Genomic DNA, 16,850 nt, shown 5'->3' on the forward strand with positions numbered 1-16,850 from the left:
AACAGATGTTGTACATGTGACAAAACATGAGGTCCAAAAGTCGCCGAAAAAATTAAGGAGTGAAGAGCATGCTTCAGGAAAGCCTGTGTGCCATGATCATCGGGTGCAAGGATCGGATGTTACAAGGAGGAAGCTTACAGAGACACCAGGAGGCTTTGTGCAAGTTATTGAGGTTACTGCACATGATGTTAGGAAGCCACACGATGAAAGCCTCCCTCTGGTAAAGTGCGAGCTCCCTTTATGGGTGCCACTTCAAATTGGAAGCATAGATGGGTCCTCAGCTGGTTCTGAAAGCATGAATACACCAGCAGGGGAGTGGATTGAAGATTCAAGAATGTCTGTTGCAGTGGGGGAGCATGTTCCTGATAAGTCAAGCCAAGGTGCTGATGTTCTGCTGCCAGGAAAGGAGCTGCCCACCGTGGAAGGACAAGAAATCATCGAAAAGCCTGGCGGTGTCATAGAAGTCATCGAAGTGACTGCTCATGAACTTTCAAAGCCACTAAGCTCTGGTCTCCTATCCAAAGTGTCAAAAATTCCCAAGAAGATATTTCCACGTGGATCAAAGTCAAAGAGTTCAGATGAAGATTCACCATCACCAGGAAAGAGAGAATTGAAGGAAACCCCTGGTGGTATTGTTGAAGTTGTTGAAGTTACTAAACATGATGTTGCCATTCATCCTGAAAGCACACATGTCAAGCAAGTTGGCACAGAAGTTCTGTTGGAGCCGGCAACATCGGAAACTAAGCCTAGCGGTGCAGAAGGATTGCCACCAACACATATAACGCGAGAGATTAAAGAAGTTCCTGGCGGCATTGTTGAAGTTGTCAGAGTAACAAAGCACATTGTTGGCAAGCTGCCTGAAGACAAGGGCATTGGGGAACCAAGTGTAAGAACTACGGATGCATCACTTCCGTGGGAAGCAGAATTGGCCAAGGATCCATCAGCTGTCATAAAACGAGAAGTGAAAGAGACGCCTGAAGGGCATGTTGAAGTGGTGCAGGTCATAAGAAGAGAAGCCAGTGATGTTCCTTTTGGATCTGATTTTCCTGGGGACTTGGAATCAGATGGAACTGTTTCTCGAAGGATTGAAACAACTGTTGTTGATGGCAAGCCAACCGTCATCAGGCGACTAGTGACAACAACATCTGATGGAATTCGGCAAGTTACTGAACATATTGAGCAAGGTGCTGAAGATGCTGGAAGTGCAGCAAGCAGCTTATTTGCTAAAATGGGAGAATTTGCAAAAGGCTTATCCAGTGATGATCCATCTGCTGTGACAACGCGAGAAGTGAAACAGCTTCCAGGTGGTGCTGTTGAAGTTGTGTCTGTTACAAAGCGCTCTAGTTCTTCTCCGGAGACAGAAATTACCAGCCAAGAGCAGCTGCAATCAAGCACTTCAGGCTCCATGCACTTTGCAGAAAGTGCAGTTGGGAAGCCTATGGAGGCGAAAACAACAATAATTCGAAGAGAAATTTCTGGACCAGAGACAATAGTACGTACCACTACATCAGTTGTCACGTCAGCCACAGCGCCAGGCTCATCAAAGCCAGAGCTTTCAGCTGATGTTCTTGACAAGATGTTTGGTGCCATGGAAAAGCCTCGAGTAGATGACCGGCTCAGAGATGTTCTCACTGCTGAAGGAGGTTACGTAGCCAAGAGAGAAGTTACACCAGAAGAAGCAGAGCTCTTGGCGCAACTTTTTCCTGAACAGTCTACCGGAGTGGCTGTGTATCCTCCTGCTGGTTTAGTGCCTGAGGCTGCGATCATTCCCGAGTACCGGTGCATGACCACAGCTGAGGGGGCACATCATGACCCTGAGTCCAAGGAAAAAGTGTTGCTGAAGCTGGGGCGGGCGCTTAGCCAAGACGACCTGGATGCACCGTCTCCAACCCAAGGTGAAGCAGCCATGACAGTCGCAGGACTCGGTGAAGGTACTACAATGGCTTTGTAGGCCATTATTTTTCTATTTGCTGCTTTTTTTATGTTGCTTGGAATGAATGGATTTGCCTGAATGCTGTAATGGTTTCTGGGCATTTTTTGTTTTTTTTTTTTTCATTTTGAACGCAAGGGTTATGTAATCATATTTCATACATTTCGTATTAACTGAGGTAGCCTGGGTATTAAAAATGCTTGCAGGAAAGAATGCATTCCTTTGGACAGTGTGTTTTGCAAGAGTTGTTACCTGCATAAGTGCAGGGCAACAATTGAAAAATAGATTGTAAATTTGGTGATATTATTGTGTAAGCTCGGTAATGCGCTCTGTTTGAAACTTTGATATTTGAGCGTGAATGTATTGTGGGTGGATGTGCAAGCAGTAGTTGTCATATTATTTCGTAAGAGGCATGGCATTATAAGTGAAATTTCAGTTTATTTGGCGAGTTTCTTACCAAGCGTTGTAGTGAGGCACCACTATAGAAAAATAAGTTTTGTACATTTATGTATGCCAAACGCCTTTCAAATGGCATTCTTGTTTTGCATGTAAAAATTGCTGATGCATGTGGTCTTTTAACTGTGACGCTCATAATTATAGCAAAACTTTAGTTTACAAATGACTAGTTTTATTTTACATGGCTTACATACATGTTTACACATTGCATCTGTACCGTAAAAGTAGGCAAAATGAAGCTTTCATGACTTCTGATTGTGACTTGTCACATGCAGTGGTGCGAGTACAGGTTTAAGCAATGAACTGCATACATGGGATATAAAAAAGAAAAATGTGTGTATAGTACGTCTAGAGCAGTATTGCATTCAGGCATCCATTATAGCAGTGAAATAAACAGCCATAAGTAAACATGGCTGCTTGTAATTTGGTAAACAGTTATTGGTTAAATTTCCCATTGAACCCATGCTTACGTAGTGCATGAGAGAAAATTTCAGCATAACACACCCTGTACATCTACCAACTCTCCAGTAGCTGTTCCTGCCAAGCCATTGGCTTTGTATAAGCAAATCTATTATTTCAGTACCAGAGCTTAAAGACCCACATCACAGGTCCAGTCCACATAGACAATTGTGCTGGTTGTTTGCTGTAAGGGCTTTACAGCTTGCTGGTAGTTGGTCATTTTAGCAGAGGGCTATACTTGTTCTGCAGCGGTTTTAAAAATAATTCAATTTTATCTTAAAGTGAAGCTAATGCACTGTCTCATTGCTTTCAGTTTTTATTTGGAGCTATTACAAGGCTCATTCACAACAAATGCTGGTTGAAAATAGAGGCATGGTGGGGTCTACTGTAACAAATACTTAGGTCATATCATTGCCTTGCAGAGCTGCTCCCTCTACTCTAGTAGACAAACGATGGCCAGCCTATGGGTTAAAACTGTTTTGCATAATGTTCCCCTAAAATTATATTGCGTTTACTTCACTTAGGCTTTTCTCTGCAGTGCTCATGGTTCTCACAGTGAATGCAGCTCTGAACAAACTGAATAACCTAACAATCTGCAGTAAATTATACAAGGAAAGTGAGCACCGCTGCTCACATAAAATGGCATTAAGGACTGCTCCTCATCATGGCTCATCAGGCTTGTGAATAATCAAATCAAAACTTTCTGTACTTGTTCCACATTTTTGGTGGCACTTAAAAAAAAAGAACTGTAAGCAGACAGCAAAGTTGAGGCATAAGAATATTAAAGCGTGCCAGCTAGATTGCTTGAGTTAAGGTTCAGAAGGGCACGTGTAATAAGGTTTAGAGCCACTGTAACTAGCAGTAAGGATGCAGCAGTGTCATTTGTGTAGTCACCCATATAATAAAGTAGGCTAGTGAGCTCTCTTTTTACACAGTTGGTCTTGGGACGTTTATATGCACCCTCCCCCAATAAGAGGGGGGACTATAATGCTAAGGGCAGAATGCAAACAAACTTTGTGACATATTACTTGTTGCCAGTGTAGAAAACTGAGTGGATTGGTTTTCATTGTCATGAGACTAAATTTAGTGTCCATTTAAAGTGATCGTGAAAAAAATAAATATTTTGATGTTTTTACGAAAAGGTTTAAAGAACATATGGTTGCTTTATTTTGTTATGTGAGACATACTTGTGCCCACAATAGAAAGAGCTTAGTGGCAACGGTGGCGACATGCCCATTTGATAGCCATTGGTTAGAATGCTACCATGTATGGCTATGCCCTATTCATGAATGAGACAGAACATTGTTGGGTGACCCATATACATTGTTATAAAATATTCCTAAGCCTTGTGAAATTCTGCACATGTGATCACCTCACGATTTCAGTCACAACACACAAACGTACAGTATGTATCTTGTATTGTACATTTTAAAAGTGATAAGACTGTGATAAACAAATGTGACTCTGTCACATGACATAGTGTTAAAAGTAAGCACCTTTTGAAGCACTCAAATCTCCATGCAAGCAATGAAAGCATTGTGTCTAGCAGCTTTCTTTACGCCATTGCTCAAGATCATGTTCAGCTGTGTGTTGGAAGTGTGTGCTCTTCACTTATAATTGCCATGTCTACCACTTGTGGGAGGTTTGAATAGTATTTTGGCCTGCAGTAACTGAAGCCATAATAAAATAACTTGTTTCCCTGCAAAGTCAGTGATGCTAGCCCTTCTCACTCAAATCAACAGTAGCAGGCCATGTTGAGTGCCAATTTTGCGTAGACATTGCTTAGCAAGTTTGTTTTTATTGGTGAGCTCGTGCTGGTGAGTCACTTGCAGCACTTATGTGCGCCAGGCATTGCGGTTAGTCTTTCATGCAGCACATTTTTTATGTCACTTTGAGATCATGAAGATGAGTGGTCATTGGTTACTTGAAAGTACTGCAAATACACTTTGGCTGTGTGCCTCTTTTCCTATCTTATCCTTCTATTCCATGTGGTTGAGAGTTAACTTGCTGGCTGCTGCTGGCTTGGCTGAAATGGAGAGCCACATTGTCTTTGTGGGATGTCACGGGTACATGCACTGATAATGCCAAACAAATTTCCTCAAATGTTGTTTGTGAGCTTGTTTAGCTGCTATAAAAATTTTTGTATATTGTAGCTATCATAAGGAAAAAGACCTTGTCTTTATGAAAGAATGACATGTCTCATTGTTAAGGGAACCTTATTTAATAAAGGAGCAAGTTATATACCAGGTGTTTCGGGGAAGCCCACCACAAGTAAAAAAAAAGGGTCTTTTGGAGTAAAGAGAACCCTTTTGCGGCACAGTAATACCGGTGTTGACGGACGTCAGAAAACAGGCGAATCATGTTAACTAATAAATTGTGTAACTAAATTCTGATAGTTATGTGTTAACTAGTGCCTATAGACCCCTGATTGCAATGAGAGATTTGCAGTCAGCCATTAGTACTAGCCATAGCAGTTTTTAGATTTTCAAAAATGCGATTATCCTTGCCGCTGCAGCTCAACAAATTCGGGCCATTTCTTGTACCATTCAAAAACCGCACGCCTGCGGAGAGCACAAAACGATGTCCATGGAGCAGGTAGCAGGCAGCTTCATGGACCAGGGATTACGTAACAGTCTATGTCACCTGCGCTGCAGTGCTCCCCGCGCCTCACCACTTCGCTGCTCCGGTGCAGGGGGGGAAAAAATTGTTATGTAGTGCCCTAGCAATGGCATGACATGGTGTTTGATGGACTTCACTTTGCGCTTTCCGTAGGCGCGCGGTTTTCAAATGGTGCGAGAAATGGCCCAACATTGGCCCAACTTTGCTGAGCCACTGTGGCACGGGTAATCTCGTTTTCGAAATTATATTAGCATGTGACTGTTACTAATGGCTGGCTGCAAATCTCTAATTGCAGTCAGGTGCCTGTCGGTAACAGTTAAAATGTTGACCATTAAAATTTAGTTAAACGTCACTTTACTAGTTAACATGGTTTGCCTGTCTGGTGAGTCGTGACGTCCGCCAACACTGGTATTACCATGCCGCAAAAAGCTTCTTTTTATGTGAAAAAAACTATTTTAAAAAATTAGTGGTGGGCTTCCTTGGAACACCTGGTAGAACATATCCACTGCATGTTTTGTTAACCCACTGCAGTTTAACTCTGTCTGTGTAAAGTGTAGGTACAGAGTTCCTTGTGCTGGGGTAATTAATATATGATGTCAAGCTTATTATAAACTACCATATTTACCTCATTTTGTGTGGACCCTATTATAGCAGTTTATGACTTAAACATTGTGAAAATTCTTATGTTTAAACGGGCTTACTTCATTAGATTTGGAATGCTTAATATTATGACTGAATTGAGGCTTAAGTGAGCCACCAACGTACGTACATTTGCAAAATTTTCTATGCAGCAAGCTCAGCTCTTGTTCAGTGATATTCGTCTAAGCTTAATTCTAAGATTTGTCTGAAAATTATAGACATTTATAGTTTTCTCAACAGGAGCTGTGCTGCTTTTAACCTAAATTTTTGCAGTGGCTGCTACCTTGATGATCTTGCATAGTGGGTGCACAGAGCATGGGGCCCAAGCAGTTGATAACAAAGCAATTAGAGTTAAAGCAAAAATATAGATGATAAGAGCATGGAGGGAAGCTTAAACTAAAGAATCTTAAGGTTCTATGTCAAGGTGTTGCTGTCACTTAACTCATAAATATGTCTGGGTTGAATAACTTCAGTATGGTAGGTATTGGTTCAATAAATGCAATGTACGCATGTAATTTCACTATTCCAAATATAGTTGTTCACATACCCCACAAATTTAAGTACTTCATGAAGTTTGTCTGAGAACTGGAGTGTGGAGAATATGTGTGTGAATGCTCATGCTTGCCTTGTGTGGTGAATAACACGTTATTTAGTTCTATTTCAGAAGAATGTTTCGTGTAGCCTGTGTAATCCCTGTAGCATTGTATGTAAAAAACAATTTCAGCATATACATATTCAAAGTTTGTCTTTTATGGGCAGAGTCTTTTCACGAGTCCTTTTGTAGCATTACAGGCCGCACCATAAGAAATGTCAATTGGAATGGTGGAGCTGCAATAAAATTCTGTTATGATAACTTTATGCTTTTAAAGATGAGTGTTGTGCTATTTGATCAACCTGCTTTTATGTTTTTTTAGTTTCTCTTGAACAATTTGTGGCATTGAGAGTTGATTATGCAGTGAAACATGCCATGCCTGTATATTGGCTACACAGTGTGTCTCTTGATAAATGTGATGAAAACAGCGATGGACAGAGGCTAGAGGAAACAGTTCATTCTGGCACTGATGTGTCATTTACACCCTGACACCTCAGCAGTGGACACGTCTGATCAAGTTGAAGAGCCGGCAGTTGAGAAGCTTGAACTGGCACGTCGTGAGAGCAAGCGTTACAGTCAGGAGTTTGAGCAAGGTATGCCAATTCAACAGGAGGTTGTGCACGCTTTGGCTTTTGCTTTATGTGATGTGAGCTCTGCTTGCCTCTTCTGCTGTCTTCCATTTCATAGTTTCTGGGATTTGGGCCTCTCTACTGAATCAAGTGTCTTTGCTACAGGTGGTATGCATGTGTGCTTAAGTCAAAATGTATATGTTTATAATCAGTAAAAAAGTTCTTGTGGGCAAGAACCGGTTGTGCAAAGGTTAATAAGTTATAGTACTTTGATCAAGCTCTGCTTTGTTTGGTGCTGGTAGCCGTCCAGAAGACATGTTGTCCAAAAAACCCTTCTCACTTTCAATTTAAATGTTTTCGTTAACATTTTCTTTCTTAGAATGGCTGACGGAGAGCGATTTTGGTAGTTGTGGTTATTAACAAATACTTAGCAATTGTATTTGCTAACGGGCTCTTGTATCAGAAAGGCAGTTCCCTCTGTCAAGTTATATGAGTGAGTAGAAGCAGGTTGCTTGGCTGGCATTAACTGCAATAAGCTTTTATTGAATGGCACTGCAATCATAATGGAGACTGGATAGACAAACTCTAGCAACTGGTCTCCTTTATTTTGTGCATTGCAGTGCTTGTGTGATTCATGCAGTGCTACAGATCACAACAGAGTCACACAGTATATGAACTGAGTGGCTCTGTCTGCTAAATGGATAACTAGCTTACGGTTTGCAGGAATTTATTTGTAATAGAGATATAGTCAGTGGCATAGTTCAACTTAATTGCACTGCCCTGCTTTTCTGCTCTTTATTTTAGTGTTCTAGAAATGCGTGACTGCATTGTAAAGTGCTAATTTGCATGCACCGAAAGCTGATTATGCCATGACATTGTTAACACATAACCGGTAGTGTCTAAGAGCCTTTTGAAAAAGTCATTGTTTAGTGCTATGGCACAAGCCTTTAAATTCTTCCTTTTAAATTGTGCAGTCTTGAAAACTCACCCAAATAGAATGTAAATGTTCATGTTTAATTTTTCTTGCATATGGTTGAGTGAAATTAGTTGGTTTAATTATCTCATGATTGCCATGTCCATTACCTTGCCTGCTATGCCTATATTATGAAGATTGAAAGTTACATTGGCATTCCTTTATAACACTTGGTGCTGCTTTACTCTCTTTGCTTGCTGCCTTGTACTTCTATGCTGTGCTGCTTTGTACATGTGCTGTTCTGCCTTTTTGTTGTGCTGTTCCGCCTTTTTGTTGTGCTGTTCCTTCTTAGGGCTTGCGTCTGTGCATTTGTGCTGTCGTGTTTGCCTCGAGGCTGCTTTTCTTTTTTTTTTTTGAACAGCAGCTGTCTTGTAACTGCCTAACACAGTAACTTTATTAATTTTATGTTGCCTTGACTGACCTCTATGAACTAAGGAACTTGTCTGTGCTCATTTTTGTGCTTGTGTCTTCCTGTTTTCGTTTTTCATGTTGTCCTGGTCTTGGTTAAACAGAGGAATTTATTTTAGTTCCGTGACTATTGAGTATTGGTCACCTCGTCAGCTTATTTAGTTTAATACTTGGTCACTGTGCAGTGACTGAAATCTCATTTGGGAAGCACAAACAAACAACCAAATGTGTGGTATCATGGAGGTGATAGTGCAAAAGATTTGTAGAAGGATATAGAGAAATTTGGGATACTGAGGAAATTGGCACTTGTCAAAATGTCAACTTTTTGTTCATAGCATTGCTTTTCACTAGGCTCTTTTACCATCTAGGTATTGTTCATAAAAGGATAAGTAGTCTCAAAGTTTTTCATGGTTTACAGCAACATTAAGAATCAACGTGTAAAGATGTCATGTAACATTTGTGGTACACTGAGGTGGTATTTCCTGAGTGTTGAAGAACCGACAACTGAGCTAGTTGGTGCATCTTTAAGCCGTGGTAAAAACAGCGCAGCGACGACAGACACAGAGAAGACAGAAGAAGACGAACAAGCGCTGACTAACAACTAAAGTTTATTGGAAAAAACACAGGTATTAATACACTCCTAAAACAACCAGGGAACACGCCCCTCTTAACATCCTTCTAATCGTGCGAATCTAGATACTTAATCTCACATTCGTGAAGAAGCACTGACGGTGTGCTGACGCATGCATCACCATTCGCGTGGATGCGATACGCCTCACACAGTTCCCTTGTCAATTTATCCCTGTGCCTGCAAACAACTTTTGTCTCATGGAAAAGAGGGTTGCACATTTTTTTTTTTTTTTTTTTTGTCGGGGGAACCTGGGATATTATTCAGGGGGCAATCTCTAAAATGTAATGCAAGGTTGGACGATGGGGGCCATTTAACGAGGTATGATGCTGACGAAGACGGGTGTTCACACATTTTCCCGTTTGGCCAATGTATTTCTTGCCACAGGAAAACTCAATGTCATACACTACGCTTTCAGCACATGACGTAAACTTCTTTTGGTGGTTTATTTTGCAGGCTCTACTCCCGGTTGGTTTCTGTTTTTTAGCCTTTGCTTTCCTATCTATTATGGCACAAATTTTTCCAAGCTTTTGCGGGGCTGAGAAGAGCACTTGAATTCCATATCTGGCGCCTACTCTTTTTAAGTTGTGTGACAAACGATGAAGATATGGTATAACCGTATGCCTCTTCATGCCTGACGGCTCTGATGGATGGCAACTCTTGAAAGATTTTAGTTTCCTCAGCAATTTATTGCAAGCAAGCACGATTACCTCTTCCGGAAATCCTGCCGATTGTAATCTACCAACCTGCTGATTAAAACTATTCTTCATTCCATGCACACACGATTTCGAAAGTGCTGATCCTAAACAGGGGCGTGTTCCCTGGTTGTTTTAGGAGTGTATTAATACCTGTGTTTTTTCCAATAAACTTTAGTTGTTAGTCAGCGCTTGTTCGTCTTCTTCTGTCTTCTCTGTGTCTGTCATCGCTGCGCTGTTTTTACCACGGCTTCCTGAGTGTTGTGTGTTTTTCCTGGTTGTTATGTACTTCTTCATTTGAAAACTGAACTGAAAATTTTAAGAACTGCATAAATATATTGGTGATTGTTATCTGAAGGTAATTGTGTCCGCATTTCTAAAGATGTAGAGTTGGAATGTACTTGTTTTTTATATTGTTGAAGTCCTTCTTGTATGCTTTTTCATCTAAAGAAAAAAAACAACGAATCTGTTAAATGTTTTGTTCATGTAGTCAAAGTTCAGTTACCTGAAATGTGGTTGGAAAATTTAAAGGAATAGCATCATGCACTTATGCTCTACTAAGCTTGGATATTGTGAATTGTGTATTTATGGTTTGGTTTATGGGGGTTTATGGGCATTTATGAGGGCCCTGAACAAAAATATGGTTTGTGCTTCCTAGTAGATGTGGCTTTCCATATCTTTTAGGAAGTGGCATGCTTTACTTTTTTTTTAGAGGGGTAACCTTTTCGCAGCTTGGATGCACCGTAAAAAAGGCTTTTTAGTTGGTGTGTAGTGACTTGAGTTGCTTACGCTTCTGCAACTGACAAGAAAAAATGCATACTCTGACAGTACAGCGAAGTACAGGAGAGTACTGGGAGCTCAAACCATGTTAGCTAATCTCTGACTATAGTAGCTATTTGGCTTGATCACACACCATGCTTATGAACTGAATTGGTTGACGCAACTACAGCTCAATGTATTGCAGGGGCTTTTGAGCCACTAGGAAAAAAATGGGAGTTCTTGTTTTCTGTGATATCACCATTGGGTGGATTAATTGTAGCTATCCTGTATTGGTAAAGTGATTTTTCGAGTTGTGGAGTTAAGCACTTTCCCTGTTTCAAATGATGTCTTAATCAACTAAGGTGGGTGAAGTTCTCACTGTTCATATTTGCCGAACCAAAGTGTGGTGGATTTGTTGCATTTATGGTCTTCACCTGTTGCAATAAGGCTTCAAGCCTGGTCTATTGTTCATCTTACAACACATATTTTTGTGTTGAAATGCGCAAAGCTAGAGGTTTGGAACAGCATAACATGACAGCATGGGAATAGGGTAATTTTTATCCTATTTATGATGCTTGTGTATTGCATAAATATCATAACTTTAACAGAGTAAGCCATATTCAAAAGAAGCTTACTTTAGTTTTTTTTTGCTTGTGTACTACTATGTGTATTTCATATCTTATTTTTGATACAGTGCTGTGCAAGATACAAAAAGATTGTAGTAAATAACAAGCAAGGATGTCAGTTTGCTGAAATCAATAGTGCTGATTCGGGACAAGCTTAGCACCTGCAGGGTTACCATTGGTAGCTTTAGTATTTATATTTAGTCCAGTGGATAAAATATTACCAAGTGGAGTATTTTGTTTCAACTAGAATTCTTAAATTTTAGTGGCCATTCGCTGAATCACTTTTTAGCTAGTGGTTAAAAATAGCAGTTCGGCTGCTTTGCACTTCATAAGGAAAATGTCGTATGAAACATGAAAAAATCACAGAAAAAAAAAAGCTTAAGGCACCTAGCTGTTGTGCCTGAAAGTGGCTGTTGCCACACTGCATGTACATTTGCAAACAGTAGGCCTTCACTCTTTTTTTTTTTTTTTTCATGGTTACCCATCGCCATCAAGCACAGAATTAACGTCAGGTTTTATTCTGCATCCTTTCTTTTATTCTTTGACTTAAAAAGACCTATGCTTTTTCAATAATAGTCCTGGTAGCCATCCTTGCGGCTATTTTTCTGAAGCCATGGGAGGTAAATGTGCGAGTGTGCACATTAGCTAAGGTTGCATTATGCAACAAAGGGCAGTTTGTTTAGATAGAAGTAATGATGGATCAGTGTGTTCAAATGCATTACTGACAGCATCGACTGTACTGCAGGGTCAAGTTCTTTGGTCTGAAATTCACCATAGTCTTGAAAACTAGGTGCTTATTCTTATTATTGTCAGCTTTCGAACTACAGTGGGCTTGATCATTTCATCAGCTAAAAAGTCAGCTATATAATTTGTGTTTAATTATTATTATAAAAACAGTGCAATGCTGGTTATGCCAGTCATGTTCTAGTATGGCTTGAATTTATAACAGAAACATCAAGATTCACTCTTCATTTGCATCAACACTTTCTTAATATCTAAAGCAGTCATTATTTCCTGACCATTCTTTGCCAAGTGTGCAATGGCAATAAAAAGTTTTAAGAAGAAAAAGCATATATTTGCATGTTCAGTGGTATAGCACTTTTGAGAAATGATCACATAAGGTTGCTTAAAAATTTTGTAGAAACATCATTGGTAGATGCACGTTGTGAATTTTACGAGGGATTTGCAGTTTTTAACAAATAATGCTGATTTTGCTACTGATGGGATAAATGAGGGCTGTGGCAGTATTTTTGCATAGTAAGATATCTGCTTGGTTCATTTGATGGAGTGTTTTTTTTTTTGTTCTTTGCTTAGCTTCTATGGTAAGGCAGTCTGTGCTTTCTTCATCTTTTATTGAGCATTGGCTGAGACAACTTATCTTTTTTTATGGATGCTTCAGGTTGTAGCTGTCATTCTTGAGGGAGTCTTTTACCAGAGCAATACCTAACCCCACATCATACTATACATTTTGCCAGAAGACAAAATCACTTTTGTTTGCTGCCTGGGCAATGGAGCACATGAGGAAACTCTTTCTTAGATGAAGCTACATTATCAGATTCCTGCATCCCATGTGTCTTGTTTGCCTCATGGCATTTTCTTCCTCCATTTCCAGTGCCAATCTTAAACAGGTGTTCACTTTTTGGCTGTGTTGTAGCCATAATGAAGAAATAGCCTTGTGAGTTCACGCTGTTTGATGGCTATTAGTGCAGGTTCTACACAAATATTGCCAGAATAAAACCATAGCTAACACTGTTTAAAACAAATGCTTTTGTATACAGCCAAGGCGCTCTATTAAAAAATTTTATTGCAGTAAACTTTGTCCATTTGAAAAATGTTTTGTCCTAGGAGACACAAAAAGAGGTTGGCAATCACTTTGTTCTAGTAGGGATGCTTCTTGTTTTCTAGTTTAATTTATTTGGTGAGTGCTCCATGAATAAACTGGTGAGTTATTGGATACAGTATGAGCAGCAAATTTTGATTGTGAAGTTGTGAAGAAATTAGCACAATTAATGATGATATAACCATGTCTTGGAAAGCATAGTCCCAATGATAGTTTAATTCCATGCATGGGTGAACTTGCAGCTTCTTTGCCAGGGCCATAAAACACACAACTTCCATTAAATTTGGCAGTTAGCTGCAAGTAACCACCCACATTTGTATGCTCCTCTCTTTCATTAGTGCTTACTTTTCTGCTTGTTTAAGCTAGGTGACCAAGAGGAAATTTTGTCCTCATTCTATCTTTTATTTCTGAGAAGGTTGAATGAAGTATGTAAAAGAAATGAAAGCATTCAGAATTTTACTACTCATAAACATTTTGAATTTTAGTTGTGTTCACAAAGAAATCTGCAAGCTCAGATTATTAACTTATCCCTCCTTATCTTATGCTTTCAAACTAAAACACTGCTTATTTCATCCTGTTCGTGACTGTAGCACCCCTCATTATCCATAGTGCTTTGAAGTTAATATTGTAGGTATAAGTTGTCTTGCATAGAGCTAGTGAAATTCACTCTACCAGCACACTGGACACCACCGCTGTGTTAATTTTATCAGCCACTAACATTCTTATCCTCTGTGGAGGCTCAGTGGCTGCAACATTCTGCTGCTATGTAAAAGTTCAGATGCGTTTTCTGGCCACAGCAAATACAAAAATGCTTGTATACTGGGATTTCTGTGTACATTAAAGAGCCTCTGCTGGTTGAAGTTTAAACAAAGCCTTCTGTTTTGGTTTGCCTTGCTGCCTGGATACAGCTTTGACATGTAGAATTCAATTTATCCTACAGCAACAGCTGTTAAGCGCCCTTTCCTGGGTTTTGCGTCGTAGTAGTATGTCATTTTCTGTCATAGTTGTTGGCATAACCGGTCGGCGTGTTGCCATGGGAATTACTCACAGGGCGGTTACCATGCAGGGCAGGGGGTATCACGTTTAGCCAGTCGGTGGTTCGGAGGGTGGCTACCATTCGGAGGGCGGTTAGCATCGAAGGAGGAGGGTATCGAGACAGTGGAGGAATTTCCAACAGGGGGATGGTTACCCTGGAAGGAGGAGGGTATGGCGGAGAGCGTAAGAAGGTGCAACCAGTCGACGGTTGCCACAGAAACGACCGGGAGGGTAGTTACCCTGGAAGGACGAGGAGGGCTACCATGGAAAGAGGCTTTGTGGCGAGAGCGGAGGAAGGAAAAACCAGAGGATGGTTACAACAGCAACCGTCCGGAAGGTGGTTACCGTGGAAGGAGAAGGGCGTGGTGAGAGCGTGAGAAAGCATAACTGGTATGTGGTTTTCATGGGAACCAACTGGAGGGTAGCTACGCTAGAAGAAGAAGCAGGGTTGCCGTGGAAGGAGGGTATGATGTGAGGAGGAGGTTATGGTGAATGTGTAGGAAGGCAATATGTAGCACAGTCCATATGTGAGAGCTGCTACGAAACGCACCGCCCGAAAAGAGGATCATCGGCGGCGCTGCGCTTCTAGAGCGGCACTCCGGAGAGCAGCCCTAGACGAAAAACGACCATGTGTGGAAACCTAAAAAGAGTGCCCTAGAAATATACAGATGTGAGGTCACTCTTATATTCTCCACCACAGCATATCGTAAAGTACAAATACCTTAAGAGCTGTTGGCTGAATCTCGCGTTAACCAGTGATAACCATCCTGTCAATTTTTATTTTTACTTCGATTCTTTTGTACTGGCGAGAACAAGAGTGATGTACACTATGTTGAGCTTCTACTAAACTACATCACAGTTCCATATTTTCAGTATCTTCAATAAGCAGGATTGCTATGGAGAGAAATAAGGGAACTGCCATGCCTGCAGATAAAAATGGTCTCCTCTTGCTGTCCTGATGCCAGGTGTGACCGTGATATGGCAGTGTGATGCAGTCCTGTGATAGGTCGCGTGGTATACATTACTTTTGTTCCCAAAAATATGTATCTCTTTGTTGCAGTGAAAGGTACATGGGCCCAAAACATCCATTTATCATGTGGTGAACCTTCTGTATACTGAAATGTGCTTGTGCTTATATGGCCATGCACAGAAGTTAATTCCGAGGTCTGTAGCACTTAAAAGCATTCTGTACGAAATAAACCAGCTATGCTTAGGCCCTGTATTAGACATTCTGGAAAAAACGCGTGGATAAATTTGAGATTATTTTCTGTGTTTTATTGTAGGCTGTGGTAGATGACCTGTTTTAGTTGATGGACACATTTGGAAAACAAGTTGATTTGTTAGATCTCACAGTGTGTTGTAAAAATAGAAGGCAATATGGTTGTGGATGGTCCTTTTATACACTGCACCTCCCACTGTCGTAAAGCATGTCTGCTGCTCTCTCTGCGTTTCCCGAGGGAAGAAAGGGAGCGGTTCTTTCTTGTGCATGATGCAGCTGCTGCTGCGAAATTCAAAAGACAGTTGAGTGTTTTTCTTATGTGCTCATGCGCTACTCATTAGCAGATGCACCAAAGCCTTGAGAGCTAGTAATAATGCACAAAATGTTCAATTCTTTTGTTTTGGCATATGTAGTCCATTTCAGCATGCTTTAATATAATCGGATAAGAACTGGTAAAAGGCAGCTTACTTGGCTGGGCTGTAGTGCATGTACATTTGTGCCCTGCGGCATATGGTAAAGGGAAGTGTTCCTCACAAGGTTTATGGAGTAGCAAGTCACTAGTTTCTTGGTATTCAAGCTGCAGACTTTCAGAGGTGTCAGTGAAGGATGGACGTGTCAAAGGAATGAAGCACTCTTTGTGAGTTGCATGTATTGTGAACATAGTCGACATGCTCACTTTAATTTTTTCAGGCACACTAGCTACTTTTCATTGGATTGATTGGTCACTGTAGTGCAGTGAATGTTTTGAGAAACCTGAGTAGAAATAGCGTTTGTGTTTAAATTTTCTGCAGAGGTTCATTGCCTTTTATTATTTCTGTAGATGAACCATTACCAAAGGCAATGGGATTCAAGACCAAGCCTTCAGAAGAAACAGTTGTGAGCTCCACACAGGTGAAGGGTGTTCATGATAATGGCACAGTGAAGCATACAGTCACTACAGTCACAAAGACTACTATCATTCAAGGTGAGCTCTTCAAGCATTGCATCTTTCACTTCGCATTTCCATTGCACATATGTAGCAAACATACCCTAAAGCATTCCGCCTTAAGCGACAGTAGCTAAGGTATTAGGCTGCTGAATCAAAGACAGCAGGTTTGATCCAAGCTGCAGCGACTGCATTTTGATGGAGGCATAATGCAAAATGCTTATGCACTGAACTTTCAGTGCACATTAACACTATGAGTGTCATTTATGTACTGTTACATTTCCACCTTTCTCTCTGCCAGTGTCACTGATGTACCCATATGCTATCTTATATCTGTGTTCAAAAATTAGTGCCGGAACACAAAGCTCAGTGGTTAGGGCGCTCGGCTACTGATCCGGACTACCCGGGTTCGAACTCGACCGCGGCGGCAGCGTTTCGATGCAGGCGAAGCGCAAATGCGCGCGTGTGCTGTGCGATG

The 16,850-nt window shown here is 40.8% G+C and overlaps 1 protein-coding gene across 35 annotated transcripts in view; it reads left to right on the plus strand.

Annotated features, from left to right (window-relative positions):
* Positions 1–16,850, plus strand: part of LOC144114148 (uncharacterized) — a 306,774-nt gene that overhangs the window by 239,435 nt on the left and 50,489 nt on the right. For 29 of the 35 annotated variants that reach the window (XM_077647687.1, XM_077647674.1, XM_077647686.1 and 26 more), the window contains 3 exons: positions 348–1,931; positions 7,193–7,288; positions 16,268–16,411. In XM_077647687.1, coding sequence (XP_077503813.1) covers positions 348–1,931; positions 7,193–7,288; positions 16,268–16,411 — 1,824 coding nt within the window. The remainder of the gene's footprint in view (positions 1–347; positions 1,932–7,192; positions 7,289–16,267; positions 16,412–16,850) is intronic. The other 6 variants (XM_077647696.1, XM_077647697.1, XM_077647698.1 and 3 more) reach the window with 3 other exon arrangements.

This window comes from Amblyomma americanum, chromosome 1 (assembly GCF_052857255.1).
Source record: "Amblyomma americanum isolate KBUSLIRL-KWMA chromosome 1, ASM5285725v1, whole genome shotgun sequence".
Lineage (NCBI taxonomy): Eukaryota > Metazoa > Arthropoda > Arachnida > Ixodida > Ixodidae > Amblyomma > Amblyomma americanum.